Source organism: Micrasema longulum, unplaced genomic scaffold, assembly GCF_059751315.1.
Source record: "Micrasema longulum isolate JH-2025_06_02 unplaced genomic scaffold, ASM5975131v1 h1tg002166l, whole genome shotgun sequence".
Classification (NCBI taxonomy): domain Eukaryota; kingdom Metazoa; phylum Arthropoda; class Insecta; order Trichoptera; family Brachycentridae; genus Micrasema; species Micrasema longulum.
This window is the reverse complement of record NW_028279331.1, coordinates 73296-94559: the sequence shown is the minus strand read 5'-3', so window position 1 is coordinate 94559 and position 21264 is coordinate 73296. Positions and strand designations below refer to the sequence as shown.

The 21264-nt window shown below is 30.3% G+C and overlaps 1 protein-coding gene across 2 annotated transcripts; it reads left to right on the top strand.

Annotated features, from left to right (window-relative positions):
• The first annotated feature begins 4448 nt into the window (after positions 1-4448).
• Positions 4449-17898, top strand: tw (Protein O-mannosyl-transferase 2). 2 transcript variants are annotated; one of them, XM_088239425.1, is made up of 15 exons: positions 4449-4644; positions 4870-4953; positions 5111-5195; positions 7445-7549; positions 7764-7872; positions 9402-9490; positions 9904-10092; positions 10689-10795; positions 10916-11108; positions 11339-11539; positions 13965-14205; positions 14697-14845; positions 15230-15386; positions 15872-16012; positions 17575-17898. In XM_088239425.1, exons 1-15 carry the CDS (start codon positions 4592-4594, stop codon positions 17790-17792), a joined length of 2121 nt encoding a protein of 706 aa, XP_088095551.1. In that variant the 5' UTR covers positions 4449-4591; the 3' UTR covers positions 17793-17898. The 2 variants fall into 2 exon arrangements, with proteins under 2 accessions (XP_088095551.1, XP_088095552.1); XM_088239426.1 differs by lacking the exon at positions 5111-5195 and having other exon boundaries at positions 4618-4644.
• The last annotated feature ends 3366 nt before the right edge of the window (positions 17899-21264 follow it).

Genomic DNA, 21264 nt, shown 5'->3' with positions numbered 1-21264 from the left:
ATGCTTGTTTAAAAAAATACATATTACGTATTTTCGACTAATGTTATTTTTATATACAGGGCGTTCACTAAGCCCTGTCACACCCGAAACCACGATGATCGGTATGAGCAAAAATACATATTGGCACATTAAAATATTTTTTTATAACGAATATTTTTTTTAAAAATAAAATATTTAAAAAAACAAATGGTTCCTAACTTCTGCAGGGGAGAAACGAGGAGGGGAGGGGGGAGTATGACATACCGTAAACCGCTTGGCCACGCCCCCTCGCTTCTCCCCTGCATAAGTAAGCAACCATTTGTTCTTTTTAATATTTTATTTTTACAAATTTTCTGCGTTCTAAATATTTTTTTTAATATGCTAATATGTCTTCTTGCCCATACTGATCATCGTGGTTTCGGATGTGACAGGGCTTAAAGAACACCCTGCATATTCATTGTATGTGTTTAGGTACATATTTGATTCATTGTTCTTTCTGGTTTTGTTGCTTATTGTAATAATATTATGTAAATATTTTTATCTTGTTTTCGGCTGAAATGATATTTTTTGGTAAAGGGCCTCAATAAAGAGAAAAATGGTCGAAATATCAAGGTCACCAGAAATATTTTATAAAAAAAATATTTGTGGTAATCAAAAGAGAAGAGATAGAAAAATACGCATGAAGAATTATATAAGAATTATATAGAATTATATAATTATAAAATTGCTTTTGTATGCACCTTGTAGTACAAAAAAATTGGTGTCAAAAAAAACACGCATTAGTGAGGCGAGGAGTAGGGGAATATGTTGTTATAATAAATTATTATACGTAAATCAGAATCACATCGAAATAAAAAAAATATACGCAATGAAGTTGTAAAAATATTGTTACCTTCATACGCATTTTAACGTTTTTATTTTACTTTGAATCGTGTATTCGTTGTAATAATGTTTATTTATTCATTTGGTTTGAATCAAGGTTAGTGGTTTTTTTTCAATTACATTCGTTCTACAATAATCTATATTATTTCAATTATGGGCAGAATGGTTAGTGTATAAAATGCGATCACTTAAATATATAATAGGGGTGTATAGATAAGAATCATAGCGGTCTCCGTTGGGTAGGTAATGGTTAAAATGCTTGACTTACACACAAAAGGTTCTAGGTTCGATGTCCGGTGAGAAAGAAAAATTAAATGTGATTTTCATCAAACCTAGGTATTCGGTATTGTAATTCGCCATTGAAATTGGGTTTCTGGCCTGTTGCAGTGTTAAAAATAATACAATAAACAAAAATGTGTATTATTATATAATATGTACCTAATATACGTACAACGGTTGGGTAGAAGTTAGTTTTTGACCTACCTGAGACGAAATCGAAATAAAAAATAAAGAAAAGTATAAACACGAGCTTAAAATTTTTAACGGGCTTAATGACATATTGAATTATTCTTTCTTTAGAAACATTTTTAAAAATCCTTTGTGAAGTGGTTACTGTGAAATAATTCAATTCATGTGTGGTACTGAATATCGAAATAGCCTATAAATGTGTTATATATATATATACATACAAATTTTACTGTTCACTTCTTGACTGTAAAATATATACTATATGTACCAAAGGTTCTCAAAATATTGTTGTATTTGCTATATTATGTTTGGATATTATTTTTTAGTTCTAAATTTCTTACTGGTGGTCTAGTGATCAGTTTGTTTGCCTACCATGCAATAGGTCTAGGGTTCAATTCTTGACTTGGTTGACATAAAATATTTACATGAAAAGGTGTTTTTTCACTATTAATTATATTGGATTAGATAGATGTTAGAATATTATAGAAGACTGTGTCTGTGTCCAGTGGTGCTATTCTGAATCACTCTCGCGTATACAAAATAAATGCCGCGCGGCGCGCAACATCTACACATAAATAAACATAATACATAATTTACAGAAAATATTTTGTGTGAAAATCCTTGATTCTATATTGTTCCCCGGTATTGCCAAAGCCGAACCCAAAAGTTAATCAACTCGTCTTTATTGAGGATTCAGCGCTTGGCTATAACAGAGACACCGGGGCCCTTATATTTTATTCATAATATCATGTACACAAAAACATAATATTAAATACGCAATAATCGGCGGTCTTTATTTTCATCTCGTGCGTATTATTTCAAGTGATAAACTGAAGCTGGCGGTAAACTAAATATTTAGTTTTGCCTTGGAACTATTTAAATATCAAATGTAATTTTCATGATACCAGTAACTTTTCTTACTTTAAAACTTGATTTTGTTAAGGATTTCGGCAGTGGGCAAAATTGTCATATTTGACGGTAGATGAAATTTAAGATAAATGTTAACAGGCCCAGTTTTATGAATATGCTAAAACGTCTTAAAAATATTAAAAAAAACAAATGGAAATTGGGGAGAAATGTTTTCATACGTGAATGTAAAAAAAAAAAATCTATAAAAATATGTTCGTAGAAAAGCGCGATGTGTTTGGCCTTGGTTGTTGTGACGTCAAGATTCATGATATTGTTTTACACAAATTTCAACAGCCACGAACAAATACACTTGAATCGTGACGTATTAAGGGCGTGGCCAATGGAATCACCGTTTTTGCGGGAATTCAAAATTATAAATTTAAAAGTATTTTTTATGCTACTAATAATTAGCTACATTTTTTTTTACTGTACAGTATTTCATAGACCTTTATAGTTTTTTATTTATTTAAGTGATATTTCCCTATTGTGGAAAAAATTAAAGTAAAATTAATACTTAAAAGAAGTTTGAGAAAGAATAATTATTTTAACCCCAATTAATTTTGCTGCCTAGCAACCTGCAAATGTAATTTGTATATCGTTCAAAGTGCATGCAATGTTTTATTAAAAATCAATACTGAAATTTCAATCGTTTTTCAGAATCGGTATAGATATAATAACTCGTTAGATATATATATTTATTATCCTTACTACAATAAATACACGATAATTAACCTTTAATCAAGCTTTTATATATTTGTTCAGTTGATTAAATATTCAATTTAATTAGATTTTAGATGAGTTGTTGTCCCGTGTGGGTGTTATTGCGGACTCCGGATTAGGAGGTCCGATGTTCGAATTTTGCTGTACCATAACACGTTATCCATTTCATTTTATGGATATTTAGGATTAAAATGAAAAATCCTTAAAATTTTGGTTAATCACAAGAACCTTTATATAAAAGTTTTCTTTCTTTTACTTTCACCGAAATTATTGCATTTTAAGATAAAAAAAGAACCAAGTAAAAACTGAAATATTTTATAATACATGAAAATGAGTTTCTAATTAATAGAAATCTTTTTTTCTCTCTTTTAAATTTGAAATTATTATTTTTTATATTTGCAAAATAAATATTTCAGTTATTATTATTTGCCAAAATATTTAAATTTTCAGACCATTTTCTAGAAGTCGTAATTAACTAAAATTAGGAATCGAGTTGTGGGTAAAGAAGAATTTGAACCTCGAACCTTTTATTCGTGATTCCAAAATACTACCACGGGACCCCAGACCGGTTCAGACTGTTTAAAAAATAACTTTCAAAACGTTTTTGAATTTTAAGTACAAACTCCTTAGTAATAACCCAATGGAGTCGCCAGTACAGAGAAAAAATATTTTATGATTATTATCCACGAATTTAGCTACATTTTACAGCAATAGGTACAGGGGGCCGTGGGTACTTTGGTTGAGAATTGTTGTGAGAAATAGTCCACGCGTTTGTTGTTAAACTAAAAACTGAACTAAAACCAATCCAAAAATTTGTAACGCTTTTGTTTCATGCAATAGAGCTTAAGGGCTTCTCTAAAAAAATATTATTCTGAGACTAACCCTTTTAATTTTTTTGAGACTGAATGATAAATTCCGGAGAACCTTTTTAAAAAATATATATGTATAGCAAATAAGAAATAAAAAAACATAAAAAACGGCCCGGTATTTATAAATGAACATGTTTGTATGTTTTTTATTACTGAGATGTCAACATTATCCATATTGTCCATTTTTCCATTTACCGGACTTATGACTTGTCATTCGCTGGTTTAAGCGAATACTAAAGGGGTTCTCCCATGTCTGTTTTAAAAAGTTACCAATCTTAAGATAAACTACCTAATGAATTAAATTATTTTATGTCCTTTTTTACAAAAATTTCTACCTATTTGTTGTTCCTCATAATAATTTAATTTGAAAAAATGTGTGATATAGGGGTTTCAGAAAATTTTATTAAATCATAAACTTGATCGAATTTTAAAATTTTGTTCATCATTGTTTCGATACTAGATTTCGGAAACAAAAATGAAAATAATAAGATTTTGCAATATTTTTACACTAGGTACCTAGTTAGGTTCATTTCGATTTCTGTAAAAATCGATTAATTTCGGACTCAAAGGCAAGTACGGACATCCCTATTAAAACGGAAATACCGTTATTCTTCTGTTTGACGTTTCAACAATGTGAAATTCGTACCAAATACAAAATTATTGCGAAATGTTTCCATTTGCTACGTGTGTACTTTAAAGTTGTTTTAAAACTTGACATTTTACATGTACAGATTATTATAAAATTATCAGCCTATGCTTCCAAAATGAAATCAAAGCAACAATCCCAATCTCAAGACGAGAAAAGTGAAGCAAAATCGTAAATATTTACATTACTAGTTTTTATGTATCAATTAAACTTATTTAGTTATTTTTTGTTTCATTTCGTATATTAAAACACTTTTGACGATGCTTCAATGAGAAAAGTATTAGTTATTTTTATGCAAAATTTTCGTTTCATATCCGCGAACTCAAATCAGGACATTTAATTATCTTTATTCAACTTTTATCTGTCAGAAAAAGTACAATTTGTTTTGTTTTTTAGTTTGTGGTGGGCGGTTTTTATTGGAATAATAGTAGCCACAGCCGCTACCAGATTTTATAAAGTAACAGAGCCTGATCATGTCTGGTTAGTATTTATAATTAAAATTTTAATAGTTTATGGTATTATCTTTATAAGCTCAATTACTTAATTAAAACCCTTATATCACACAAGTAAGTTCATCCAAAATGTTTATAAATTTTGTTAATTAACTCGTATTATTTGTAATTTTAATGAATTATAGTTGGGATGAAACACATTTCGGTAAAATGGCCAGCTGGTATATTAATCGAACTTTCTTTTTCGATGTCCATCCTCCTCTTGGAAAAGTAAGTAACAATTACATCAAAACTGTAGGTCAAGGCTGGTATTCCAAACGCTCTCGCAGCCGTATTATCTCGTGTATTTATTTACATACAAAATACACACATAAACTGTTTTCACGTGCCGAGAGAGTGGTTCAGAATAGCACCCCTGTTCTCATTGATAAAGAAAGTACTTATTTAAGAAATTGAATCATTTTGTTGGGAAGGTTGATTCACACAACCATTTTGGAATCAATTCTAAAATCTCTTTTTTTAAAAGTAATGCTAATAAAATACCTCTTATAAGACTCATAACAATAGTAATAATTATTATTTATTCCAAACCTTGGCAGTGATAAAAGCAAGCCTCCAAGGTACTGCATTATGAAATACATTATATTACAAAATAATTAAAGTGGATATTCTTAAATTTTAAACACTTTAAATACATCCTTAATTGTAGAAATATGATGTCAATGTCAGTGCACATATTCTTAACATACCTTCTTCATATTTCTTTTTAGAGACTTTCAGTTTACAGACACTATTTCAATTAGTTTTTTATACATGTTTTTTTTTTTAATATTTCATTTAAAATACTGTTCCAACTGGCCTGTAGATTTTGTCCATGAATAGGCTCAGTTTTTTTTAATATATTTATTTATTTATTTATTAATTAAATCATACAGTCTTTATATAAAACAAGGTACAAAAGAACAATTAAAAAAAGTAAGACGAATTACGGATTTCACACTAATTTATTATGAGGAGGAGAGGGGAAAATAATTGAATTCTAAAAAAGTAAAAATATAAATATTAAATAAAAAGGAGAATACATTGTATAGCTGCTCTACTTTCCTCCCTCTCTCTCTGCTTCCATGAACATTTTAATTTCTTTGTAAAAAATCAAAACCAACAATAATTTATTAGATGCAGGTAGTAGATGTATATATGAATAAGTATAAATTAAGAGTTGAAATCAAAAGTTAAAATTAAAATCAAAAGTAAAAGTTAAAATTAAAATTAAAAGTTTAAATTAAAATTAAGTTAAAAGTAAAAATTAAAAGTTAAAATTAAAAGTTAAAATTAAGAATTAAAATTAAAAAGTTAAAATTGAAAGATTAAATTAAAAATCAAATTAAAAGTTAAAAGTCAAGCAGGAGATAAATTTAAAATGTCTTTAACAGATCTGATAAAACTATGGTATTTACAATGTAATATGTCGATGTCACTAAAACTGTCATTATAGGTTATCTGTATTCTTCGTAGAGTGCTATTTTTTAAATAATTAGTCATTGAATTAGGAATGTCGAAGAGTACAGGTTGACGAGTTCTACGGACAGGATATAAAGTACAGTCGAACTAGGTTATTACAAGGAAGACAGGACCGACTGTATTTGCTCGTTATAAGCATTACTCGTTATACCACAGAAAGGTTTTTTAAATCCAATCGCCATTGTTTATTGTCACTATTGATAATTTTAATAAATGCTTACAAACATATTTGTTTCTAAATTTCAAATTCAGATTAATAAACATTTGTATTTTTTCACAATGTGAAAAAATAGAAATTTTTTTACAATGTGAAAAGGTAGATTTTTTATACACACTTCAATATGTTTCGCACCACATTCTTTTTTACAAATAATTGCCACTTTTTTGCAAATTTAAACACTTCTGCTTGTTAGTAGTCATTTTAAAAATTCAAGGGTTAGGTTTTAACTTATCTGACATTACCCACTTGTAATTTAAATTATGCATTGACCATAGAACATTTTTTTTAAAACATTTTAAAAACCCCCGAAACAAGGATGTCATTCATAAACTACCAAAGAAGTTGTAGATTGTAATGAGGTGCTGAGCCTGTGCTTTCTAAGTTCACAAAGCTTGAATTTTTTACACACAATTTCAACCATATGTGTGATACTTTGTCAATGCTGTCGGCAAAAACACCAATTACTTAGACACTTACATAAACATAAACTGATCCCAACGCCCAGCGGCATCCGTAATAAGTTAGTCCCCCATTTGAGTTTTATTACTTAGGTTATCATTTTAAAAATGATGGTTTTAAACAGTTGAAGAGTTTTTGCTCAACTGTTGACAATATTTTTGTTCGGTATGTCCGAGAAGAAGCTCGTTATAAAAATGAATAAATGTATGGAGGAAACCGCAAACTAAAATGTCAACTAATGTTTCCTCATTATATCTGAGATCTCGCTATTTCCGTGATCGTTATAGCCAAGTTTGACTGTATGTATGTTTATTTTTAGATGTTAATAGCCTTGTCGGGCAAACTAACTGGATATAACGGTACGTTTCCATTTGAGAAACCTGGAGACAAATTTGATGGTGCTAAATATGAAGGAATGAGAGTTGTAAGTTGGTTTCTAGCTCTTTTATCTTATTTTTAAACCTGGGCTTTTTGTTTTTAAATACACTACTATTATTGAATCCCTCGGTTGATGCCAAAATATATTTAATAATTTTTTAGATTTAAAAAAAAACTTTAATTTTCCTTTCTCGTGAAATCATTGCATCTAGATTAATAATTTAAATCATTCTAATAAATATTTAAATGATTATTTTCAGTTTTGTGCAGTGCTTGGCGCAGCAATTGTACCATTTATTTTCCTAACGGCCTGGGAAATGACAGAGTCTTTGAATGCAGCTGGTCTGGGGACATTATTTATATTATGTGGTAAGCATTCATGTTAACTAAAAATTTTAGCATGGTGAATTTTATTATGTTTATACAGGTGTTCTTTAAACCCTGTCACATCCGAAACCACAATGATCAGTATGGGCAAAAAGACATATTAGCATATTTAAAACAATATTAATTTAGAATGCAGATTTTTTTTAAAAAATAAAATATTTAAAAAAACAAATGGTTGCTTACTTCTGCAGGGGAGAAGCGAGGGGGGGGGCGTGGCCATGTGGTTGACGGTGTATCAGACTCCCCCATCCCTTCTCCTTGCTTCAGCCTTGCAGAAGTAAGCAACCATTTGTTTTTTTAAATATTTTATTTTTGTAAATTTTATTCGTTCTAAAAATATATTTTAATGTGTCAATATGTCTTCTTGGTCATACTGATCATCGTGGTTTTGGATGTGACAGGGTTTAAAGAACACCTGTATATTGTCGGCAGATAATGAAGAAGTTCAATTGTTTTTAATTCCTTTTTGTTTGTTGATAAACTATCCAAAGGAAAGGAAGCTTATAAAACTCATATTAATTTCTCTTTTTTGTCATGATGTAAATAGTTTTTCATTGTCCAACATTATTGTACGAAAAATTGGTAGAACATAATAAATTTATTAGCTTACACCAGAAAAAATATTTTTATAAACTTTCTTTACACTCTTTTAACAATTTACACGTTGTCCCTTACCAATAAAATTTTATTTTAAATAAGGATCAAAAATTTTACCTTATGTTTTGCTTTTGCATTATTTTTTTTAGTTGTAATTTTTTTTACAATAAATTACTGTAACAAAATTCATCAAAATTTCAAGAAAAGTAAAGCATTTCAACCACTACTACCATACAGGAAACCATAACAGTAACACATAATTCGTCGTGATTGTAGAACAACGACAGATGTGCAAAAAATGCGACATTGACTTTCTTTTATATTTGATCTAGAAATATTTCAGGTTTAAAAAAAATAAATAAATTAAGGATCAAATGACATACTATATTTATCAAGTTGTGACATAAATTGTTAAAAAAAAAAAACACTCATGTAAAGTTGAAGACAACCACATGTGTCTTTGTTCTATAATCATGACGAATTGAGCTTTCGTAGAAAATAGTATAACCCCCTCAATTATTATAAATATTTTTTGATCTTGTATTTGTTCATTGAATCTTTACACATTGTGCTATTTTTTAATGCCTAAACATGAATTTTTAAAAAAAGAAGTAAAATATGCATAAATCAAATAACTAAATTAAGCTTCTTGGTTTTACTCTTTAAAGATATCTTTTTAAGAATATTAGTCGGTTTGGTAAAGTGTTGCAGTCTTCAGATCAACATTTGAACTCCGCTCTGACACAACTTGATGCCTATTTTCTAACATGTTTTAAAAAATGCAACATTGTATTGATCAAATATTTTGAATGCAATTTTTTATAATAAATATATGTAATTTATAATATCTTAAGGTATGTGGTGTTGGAGACTCGCATTGTTCCCTAATTTATTTTTCAATCACCTTTTTTTAGATGTCGGCTTTCTTATCCTCAACAGATATATTCTTTTGGATCCTATTCTCTTATTCTTCATGAGTGGTTCTATGTTGGGGACAGTAAAGGTAAATCATATCAAATTGTGTATTTTATAAATTTTAAAAGTATTTTGACGAAACTCTTTTGACTCTTGCTAGAATAGTATGTATGTAGTCGGCTTCGAGGTGCAATGGTCAGCGCGTTTGCCTACCATGCAAGAGGTCTCGGGTTCGATTCCCGACATGGTTGATATGAAATATTTGTTCTAAATGGTGTTTTTACACTAGAATATTTCATAGTCCCTGGACTGTATGGTACCTGAAGCATAAAACTGATCATCTCACCTTCATGTAACAAAAGTGATCAAGATACGCTGCAATTGGTGTACCAATGCAGTGTCCTATGCACCATTAGGTGCGGAAAGGGAATGATGATGAACATAAAAATAAGATATTATATTATTGTTTTTATAGCTTTATTTTTTACTTATTCTTTTTAGGTAACAGCATGTACCCAAAGAAGAGAATCTCCATTTTCTTTAAGATTTTTCTTATGGCAATCATTCCTGGGCCTGATGTTGGGTTGTACGATATCCGTAAAGTTTGTTGGTCTCTTTATTGTGTTATTTTCTGGATTCAAAACGATTGCTGACTTATGGGACATATTAGGCGATCTTTCAAAACCCGTTGTAAGTGAAAAACAATATTTATTGAAATGTTTTTTTTTAACTTAGAAAATTGTTTAGTGATATTTTCTTAACCTGCTAATTAAACTCAATTTACCAAAATTCAATACGCATTAATTGAATTAAAATTTATGTAATTTACCATTATTTTTTTAATGAATTGCCTTGGATTTTTGGCACATTCTATGCAAAATGGACTGTGATAAAACATTACCGCTTTTGTTCATTGAGTTATTCTTGATATTTACAATTTATAAAATAATTGCTTCTACATAGTTCACACGAGGACAGGACAATACTGTCTTGTCCTAGTGTGAACAGAAATTTGGATGACAGGAAAATGGACCATGACATTATCCTAGAGATGGACGGGCAGGCTATCTCCGCAGGAAAATGGCTCACCCCCACCACTGCACGCCATCATCACATTTCTGCAGCGTTTCGTGTTTGAACTATGGTTAAATTGTCACGCTGTTCTGTCCTGCTCGGTACCCAGAACTGTCACAAGACAGTATTGTCCTGCCTGTTGTATTGTCCTCCAATATTTATATTCTTAAAGATCCATTTATTTATGTTTTTCATATTTATTTATTTTTTAGACTGAAACACTGAAACATTTGATATCCAGAACAATAACACTTATAATTTGGCCTATATGTCTTTACATATTTTTCTTTTGGATTCATTTGACTGTTCTTAACAGAAGGTGATTAGACATTATATTATTTAACCAACCCTTAAATGTTTTTTTAAATATTTATTTCAACAAGAATTTAGCGCATTATGGAATTTCACCATCTTACCGAAAACTCTGTTTTATTTTTAGTGGTAACGGAGATGGCTTTTATTCTTCCGGTTTTCAGTCTCGTCTTATTGGTAATTCTCTTCACAATGCATCCTTACCGCGTCACGTAGCTTACGGTGCAATTGTCACCCTAAAGAACCACAAAACTGGGGGTGGGTATCTTCACTCACATCACCATCTCTATCCTGAGAATGTTGGAGCTAGGCAACAACAGGTATTTTTGTAATTGTTAAAAGAGCTCGTATTATACATAATATTTATATTCCTAACTCTTAAGTTTTTATGTTTCCCCTTCTTTATTTATATTTCAGTATCCATTCAGATTAAATACATAAATTCAGCTCATGTACTTATTGCAATATTCAAATAAGATAAAATAGTAAGACACTACCCTGGTGATCAATGAATAAATAAATCTTTAAATGTATTCAATATTTTACGCAGATTACAACTTACACCCACAAAGATGAAAATAACAAGTGGATAGTGAAACCATACAATAAAGAAAGGGTGGAGGAAGTGGCGTTACTCACACACGGAGACTTGATTCGCCTAGAACATGTGAGCACTGGTAGGAATCTTCATTCCCACCGAGAACATGCTCCCATCACCAAGAAACACTTACAAGTTACAGGTTATGGAGAAGTAAGTACCAATATTAAAAATTTAAGCATACAGGTTAACTATAATCGTCGGGTTTTTTCCTTTGGGTTATTATTAAAAAATTAGGTAAAATCGTGTTTTTTTTTCAAAAGATTTCTCAATAACAATACTTATTTACAATGTACCAGACAACATTTTTAAACAATATACTCGTTTATGACTTTTTTTATATCCTGTCCAAGTCTGAGGTTCTCAACATAAGATGTCACCGGATAATTTTTTGTAATAACATTCTATTGAATATTTTTTCAAATATATTTTGTATTGGATGTAATACAAATGAGGTAGCTAGCAATTATTGGTGTTCAAAATGAACAGGGACACCTTTCCTTGGGCCATTTTTCCATAACACTTTCCAGGTGAACTGCTAAATATGAAGATGCTTGTGAAGTATGATTTTTTTACCGATTCCTTCCTCATACAAACAAAACGGGAACACATCTGTTAACTTTGACTGACCTTGAAATGAGTCGAAATACTAAACTTGCCGTATAACATATTTGTATGCGTAGGGCGAGTAGGACTTTGACGTATCACAAACTTTTTTGTGGTTGTGGGTATACTTTTTTGTACCTGGGCGTACAGGATACGGCTTGTTGCGTTCGGGTGATAATATCGCCGACGTATCACATACATTTATACGGGTAGGGCGGTTAATATTTATTTTAAAATAAAGTTATTTTTACTTTCTTCTTTTATATTAATTTTGATACAAAGTATCAATGAAACTTTTTGGTTTAGTTTTACTTATTGCTTTATTTTATTGACTAATTATCACTTCAAGACTGCTAAATTGTTTACAGCATTTTTCACAAGTTCAATGACAGAACTTTTAGAGTCGTATCAGCAGGACTTTGTGGCCTGCCAGTAGGATGCACATTTTTTTATATGTAGTGTCTCTTTCTCCCTTAGCAAGTTTTTTCAATCATATTTCTATGATCGGTCAACCCGAAATGGCTGTGGGTATAAGACGTGGCGTCTGCGTACAGGCAAAAGCTACACTTTTTGGTTAACAAAATGTCAAAAACATGTAGATGAAAACAAACATGGGGCGTAGATACTGCCAATAACACAAGGAAAACCCTCACTCTACAAATCGTACCATAAGATGAGTCCCACAAGCAGGATCCGTTGCCCCATGCTATCCTTCCGGAAGGGCCTTCTAGAAGACCGCGGTGTTGGACGTTTTATCATTAAGAAAATTAGAACACAATGTAACTCCTTTAAATTAATTGTAAATATTTCAGATAATCTAGTTTGCAAAATTGTTCATTTTTGTATTTAGCAGGTTTGCATTTCATCATCATCATCATTCCCTTTCCGCACCTGATGGTGCATAGGGCACTGCATTGGTACACCAATCGCATTGTATCTTGATCGTTTTTGTTACATCAAGGTAAGATGATCAGTCTTACGTTTCAGGTCCAGTCCAGAGACTGTTTATTTATGCTTTATTAAGTTAGTTCATATCACATCTTAAGAACTAAAATAAACTTTTAATGAAGTAATCTATCGCAAGAACACCTTTTTAAATAAATATTTCATGTCAATTATGTCAGGAATCGAACACGAGACCTCTCGCATGGTAGGCAAATGGCATGACCAATACACCACGAGGCCGACATTTTCGAAGTTTGCATTTAAATATGAATAACTGGGATTAAGTATTTATTAGTTAAAGGTTGAGGAGACAAAAGGTGGTGAGTACATTCAAATAAGGAGTACAACTTCCCCTGAAAAATATAAAATAAAGATATGTGAGGGCATTGGAAGCAAAGATAGCAAACTCCCGTTTTGGTGTTTTTGGGAAAAATAACAAAAACTGCTACACTAATGTCAGAGAGAGTCTTCATGCTAGAAATGTTATTTTCACTGAACTTAAACTTTAAGATACTAATAAATTGGCTTTAATAGAAACACGAATTCAAAAAACTTTCTTAATATTCGTATGGCACGGCCATTTTGAAAATTTAAATCTCAAGCCTGTCATTGGTCGAATAAAATGGCTGATGGATATTGCTATGCTTCCAAACACTATTTTCAAACCATCAGAAGTATGATTTTAAACTACATTTGCAACTCAACTCAACTCATGATTCTTATAAAAATAAAGTTGATAAATTATAGAATGACATCATAACCAAAAAAATTTTTTTTTTGGAGGTTGCTATCTTTGCTTCCAATGCCCTCATGTACCCTATATTACATTTCATTTAACTTGTTATTTTATAAAATGCTGAGTAATTTATGTCATTTTTTTCTATAATTATTTTGCTTCTTAAACTATAGGGATTTTCATTCAAGACAAGAAGTCATTACTAAAAATCTTCCCTGACCATTTTTATTCAAAATGTTATTTATGACTTGGCAAGCTAAATCGTGGACTATTTTTTAAATTTATTTATAGAAAGGTATCGGTGATGCGAACGACGTTTGGAGAATTCTCATTAAAGGCGGTCTGGATGGCGATCCTGTTCTCACTGTAACAAGCCGTCTCCAGCTTGTTCACTACCTCCAGGCTTGTGCCTTGACTTCCTCTGGTAAACAGCTGCCACGCTGGGCGTATGAACAACAGGAAGTGTCGTGTAACCCAAACGTACGGGACAAGTATGCGCTGTGGAATTTCGAGGATAATCAATTTGATAAATGTCAGTATTCGTATCATTGATTTATGTTTTGCGTAAAATTAGCATTGCATTTAACACATTTTGTTTAAACAATTATGTGCATAACACAGTACGAAAAATATGTTTCAAAAATAAGTTAGATGTAAAATAAATTGGAGTTTGTTTGTAATTATGTAGTTGTATTTAGTGTGGTATTAAACTATGGTTTCCGAAGAGAGGAGTGCTCTTTCCTAGAGGCCATGATAACCGTTTTGACGGTGACTAGAGATGTCATTTTAAAGTGAGTGGTACCGTTATCTAGCGGCCGTAACAATCACTTAGTTTTATTGACTAATTTTTACAAAATTGAGACGTACTGCGTCGGAGAATGGACACTATAAATAAATTATGATTTGGAGAGTAATATTTATTAGCAATCCATAGTGTTAATCCTGAATTCACATTCACTGTCCAGTTTATTCCCATTTTGATCATTTAAAATATAGATAACAATTTTTAAATATTGTTTTCAGTGCCTAAAGTGAGTTTTGATGTGTATGCTCCGTCATTCTTTGAGCGTTTTCTGGAGTCGCATGCTGTGATGTTGCAAGGGAACTCAGGCCTTAAGCCCAAAGAAGGAGAAATCACATCTCGACCATGGCAATGGCCTTTAAACTATAAGGTAAGTGATCAGTTGAGATAAGCCCACCTTGTAGTGTAGTGGTTGGCTTCGCCTAATGTATATAATTAACATATTACAACAGTTATGAGAACATTTTTGAGAAGGTAATATGGGAGTATAGGCTTGAGACTTATCATTGACTGGTTTAAGTGGCCAATTTACGCACTGTGTAACGTTCGCTATTCACTAATGATAACTGATACATTGCAATCGGTGTTCTTATGCAGTGCCTTATGCACTATTTGATGCTGATATGATATTTTTTTTTTATTTTAAATAATCTGTGTTCAAATACGTTAATAATCTCTTCAATTTATTAAGTTGAATATTATTAATTAGAATTAGTCTAATCATACTGTCCACTTATGTTTCCACGTGTTTTAGGGACAATTCTTTTCCGGAGACAAACACCGGATATATTTACTGGGGAACCCGATTATATGGTGGCTTAATTTAGCATTTCTTCTACTTTTTGTTTTAATATTCTGCATTAACTCCGTCATGAAACAGAGAGGATACATTACCAACTATGTTCCTGAAAGTAAGTACTTGTAACTTTAAATTTTCGTAAACAGAAGAACCACAATAAATATGAAAGAGTTAAATAAAAAAAATATTTATAGTCTTCTTAGTATTTAATTAAAAATAATTCATAATATTGTTTAAGGACTATGAGATACATTAATATTAATTAAATTAACAATGCTAACATTTCCTTTCTCTAATAATTTTTGTATAAGAATGTACCTATATATTTTTTTCTGTGTTTGGTTTTATTCATTTTTCTATAATCTTTAATGTATCAATTTATCTCAAATACTAGTTATTAAAAATAAAAATTAAAGATTTATAAAATAAATTTTGCAAATTAATCAACACAGGTTTTACCCGGTGATGTATTCATGTACTCAAAAATATGTACATAAATTGAAAGGTTAAAATTGTAAAATCCCTGTTTGAATTAATAGTGATCCCCATTTAATGAACGAAATTGTGTATCTCATCCCTAGTGTAATTGATTTCAAGGTGTTCATGCTAGACTGCTGAATACAGCATTGTGGTTAGCCGTCGGTTGGTGTCTTCATTACATCCCTTTTTGGACTATGGGAAGAGTTTTATATTTTCATCACTATTTTCCAGCTCTGGTTTTCAGCTCCATGTTAACAGGTAAACCATAATACACACATATTTGTACTTCATTCATATATTGTTAGTTGTAATCATGTTATCTGATTTGGAAGATGTATTTTATGTGATTAAAATTAAAAGTGTTAACTCAAACTAAAAATTTAAAGCAATTATACATTTTTATATTTGAAACACTATCTTTATTATCGTAATAAATATTAAATAATCATAATTAATATAAAAGCACTTTGTTTTTAACCACTTGTTATATGTTTAATTACCGGCCGCTTTTGGAGCTACATGTGTTCCTTTATCGAGGTATAATTAAGAATTGAATATAAATCCTACACGTTAAAAATAAAATGTTTAAATTAGGCAAATTAGAAGTATTAGTCCAAGTTGCGGTAGAGCTGAGTGCGAACCTCGGACTTCTGATCCATGAGTCCGCGACACTAGCCACAGGATCACAATCTGATTCAGAAGGTTCATAAAGGCGGCCTCCGTGGTGTTGTGGTCAAGACGCTTGACTCACGCACGGAAGGTTCCGGGTTCGATTCCCGGTGAGAACACAAAAATTAAAATGTGATTTTTCTCAAGCCTGGGTGCTCTGTGATGTAATTCACCACTGTAATTAGGCCTCCTGGCCTGTTGTGGTGCAAAAAAAAAAATGCAAATGTAAAAATGTAATAAAAACAATAGTAAACAATGATGAATAAGTCACTAATACACATTATGATACATAGAGAGGAAGAGTCTAAAACTAGTAATCCCAGCATGGAAAAGATCCACCTCTCGGAAGGCTGTTCAACAGACCAATCATTTTCCCCACAGGCAGCATCAACGGTAAATTTGTCCTGAATTTTGGAAGAATACATGGTCTGTGTTGTCTAGCTCTTAAATAGTTGATTGGTACATATAATTTTATGCGCTCCAAAATGTTGGGATTGTAAATCAGTTCAGAAGTGTAAAGACGATCAAAAGGTGATCCCTGACATACCTCATTAAATAGAAAATGAGAAATGTCAACAATGTCATGAAAATAACCGGGAATCACCATTCACCAACCAAAAATACTTTTCTTTCATCTTATCTTAGTATGTACTATGTACGAACGATGAATAGTTTTCTTAATAATCAACAGATGGCAACCTAAGGTAACTTACTGAGAAAACATGACCAATTATAATAATAAGTATTCATTTTATTTATAGTTAAATATTATTCTATGGAAAAAACTAGTTTTTTACTTTTTTTCAATTCATCAGAATGGTTGTGCTCTGTGCGTATTGGACACCAATAGTCCTGATAATTCAATAATTAAACCATATATTATGCTATGATAAAAGTATTTCATAACTATATTTGTATTAATATGTTTTCCGGTATCGCACATCTAACCTTCTCTGGTTAGATTTTATACCAAAATCACAACTTAAACTGAATTCAAAGCATAGTTTAGTTTTTATTATAAGGTTATCTTCATCGATTGATATTCTCTAAATGATAAATTATCAAGGAGCAATAATTTTTTGGCTAACAATTTGCTTCATTATAATATTCCTTTGATATGTTATTATAACTTATATTTTTTATTTTAACAGGTGTTTTAATAGACTATCTGGTAACGAGTCTACAAAACTACCTCAGTCCTGAGATGGGCAGCACTTTACAACAAGTAGTTATAGGTGTTGTTTTCACTACATCTGTATACAGCTTCTATCTGTTTGCTCCGTTGGCATATGGAATGGATGGCCCATTGGGAAATGAAGGCAATTCTACATTACATAAACTAAAATGGCTGGAATCCTGGGAATTTTAAAGTTATTATTTATTTCATTTTGTTACTTTCTCAACCTTATTACTTGACAAGTTTATATTTTTTTTTATTGCTAATGTTGTTTTTACATTACTGCTTTTCCGAAAAATAGTTTTATCTTACACAATCAAGGATGTATGTAATTTATCGTTGTTTTGGACCATTTATTTATTACTAGCCTTCTGACTCTGAATCTTGAGCATTATTTAATTATCCCTATTTATTTTAATGCTTCTGATTTGCATTGTAATCATGACTTGTCGTGTTAAAAATCCACAGTTAAGAGTTTGAAAATATAAGGCTGACAAAATAATATAATGTTATTAATATATCGTCATGATCGTAGAACAACGACGCCTGTGATTTTCTTTCCTTGAAATTTTATCTCACAACTCGAAAAGTACAAAAGTATATCTTTGATACTTGGGTTAATTATATATAAATTTATTTTTTTTAACCCGGAATATAAAGCATTTATAAAACCATTCAAAGAATGAATATATAAGAAAGTCAATATCGTATTTTTCACTCATCCGTCGTTGTTATCATGACAATAGGTATATATTTTTTTGTATTAAAATATTTACAAAATTTAATTGGTTTTTTCAAGTCGAGATTAATTTTGTTTGTATGTTGAAATTACTATCTGTTAGTGTTAAATTTTTAAATATTGATTTAAGTTTGAATTGTTATTTTTACATGTGAAGTGTAATGTGCCGTAATATTTATATTAATTTTTTGAACAAATAACTCTAATGGTGCTCAAAGTCACGCTTGAAAAATGGACATCCAAGATCAAACTCGGTGATATAAATAATTTTTAATATACGACAAGATGCTCCATTGAATAATTATTTAAATATGATCAACAGCCGCGAATAATACATTTTTTTGTTTTGTATTCAGTGTGAATACAAATATTCTATGAAACCTATAGCAACTTTATGACTTTTAACTGCCTATACAAAAATATTAATAAATTCTAATAAAATTTCAATAGATGCAAAAAAATATAAAACCAAAAGTGGACTATAAATTAAGGGGTCCAATTCTTTGACAACTTTTAAAACTAAAAGTACTAAGATTTTTCGCTATATTTTTAAATCGATACTATAGTACTGATTATTTATCAGCATTATCTATTTTATTATATTAGCCTTATTTAACAAGATTAAAAAAGGATCATAATACAAAATTCTATGCATAATATTTATCTGTTCTTATTATCTGAGAAATCGGACTAGTCAAAGGAGACATTGCTTAATGCATATATGATTAAATCCACTGGTGTTTGATAGTCATTTGTAGTTTCTCTTATCTTAACGTCCACCATTCTGAAGAAATCTTTTTAATGTATCTTTTCTTTGATAAGATTTTTTTACCTACTTAAGTGAATAATTGTATCTATTTTTAAGTAGTTTTACTTATTTATTACTTTGAAATAAATTATTTTGTATTTTTTTATAATTCTGTTTTCTTTAAACGCCACTAACATTCAATCTATATTATAAAACTGAAAATACATCGTGTGTTTATCTGTTTGTCCTTCACAGCATCTTCTCTGAAATGGCAAGTTGTAGCGATGTGAAATTGGGACATATCATTTTAGATACAATTTGTAGTTTAACTGTGGTATTTTTGCGTCAAATTTTACTCAACCTCTACACAATGCAGACTCGATCTTTCTAATGGTAGGTTGTGGAGACGTGAAATTTAGAATGAACATGTAAAATTTAATTTCAAACGCGCTATTTTTGAGCCAAATTTTTTGAGCCTAAAATGACATTGCTAGATCAACAGTGATGTATTGAAGACAATTTTTTTGGGATTTTTGGTATGGAAAAGAACTTCAACAATAAGTTTTCAATGCTTGTCAAATTTATAATAATTTTTTCCAGATCAACCTTGCTGTTTTCATGACAAATTTTTCTTGGCCTTCCGTATAAAATAAAACACATTCACAGTAAATTGTAATGTCGTTAAATTTCAAAATAGATCACTCTTTTAAGATGAAATTACATAGCAAAGCACACAAATTACAATAACACAACCATATTTTTTTATAACCAATGAAAATTCCGAGCAAAGCTGAGCAAAAATTCTACTTGATATATAAAATATACTCAGTTTACAGTCATAGACTTCATCACATTATTGTTTAATAAATACTATAGAACTTCACACATAAATATATAATACAAGACTTGATATATCTCTTATTTAAAAAAAATAATGAATTCTAATTTTTTTTTAAATAAAAAATATGTTATTCTATTATTTTTATAAATTATCAAACAATATCTAAATTTTACTTTTTTTTTTAAATATCTATATTTTATCTCGTATTTTGCTTAACAAACATGACGTTTCAGCACTTATCAGCGTTTGAATCAGGTTGTGGTACCGTGGTTAGTGTTGCAGACTCACGAATCAGAGCCCCGAGGTTCGAACCTCACTCTATGCCAACTTGATACCCATTTTCCAATAGTGATTTATTTGCAACTCATTGAAAATGGCCCCCTTAATTGAAATATTTGCAACAATTATAAAAACGCAAGTATTTATTAAACATTTTTTTTTATTTTTAATATCTGTCTTTTGCATAATGAAACAGGACGTTTCAGCACCGCTTGGAGAGGATTTTTTAGCAATAACATTGTAAACAATTTATCAATCTTGAAGATGCTTACTTAGGCGAAAGCGCTTAATGGTCAATAAAAAAAATAGTACAACTAAACGAAGAAGTTAGATTGATACTTGAGTACTCCAATATTAATATGGTACTTATCATTTGTTTATTTTGATACAAATGTATTTTCCAATATCAATCCTTTTTTCAAACTCAATGTAAATCTATAGATATTCCACGTCAATAATAAGTATAAGTTTTAAAAAGTACTTTAATCCAAAATTGTTTTGTTTCAAAATGTATCGAAATCCAAGTATGAGGTGCCAACTGCCAGTCGAAAAGTAATTATATTTTAGTTATACGAATTTTTTAAATAGAAATACCTTTAAAAATAATTATTTTTATCTAATGCATGTTTTTTTTTCTTTTTAATTACGTAATTAAAAAAAAAAAATTTAAAGACAAAATTGTGTGATTACCTCATATTTTTGTTTGAGTATGTCCAAATGCTTGCAGACTGGCTGGATTTCCTCCCTAGGGAGTTGCCTAGTAGGTGATTTGGTTGAGCCGGATGAATCTCACCCAGCTCTTTTACTTCACTAAAGTCAATAGATGGAAGAGTTGAGGAAATATGGATGTTCAAACATGGGCAGAATGGTAAATGTTACACAGTGTGTTAAGTGGCCATTTAAACCAGCCAATGACAGGTCATAAGCCCTGTAAATGCCTACACTTCCATATTCCCTTCTCAAAAATGTTTTTCCTCTCTGTTAAAAAAAAACATATTTTTGTGCATTTTACTAGACTTCAGCCTTAAATACATTGTTTAGTCTCAAAATGTATGTA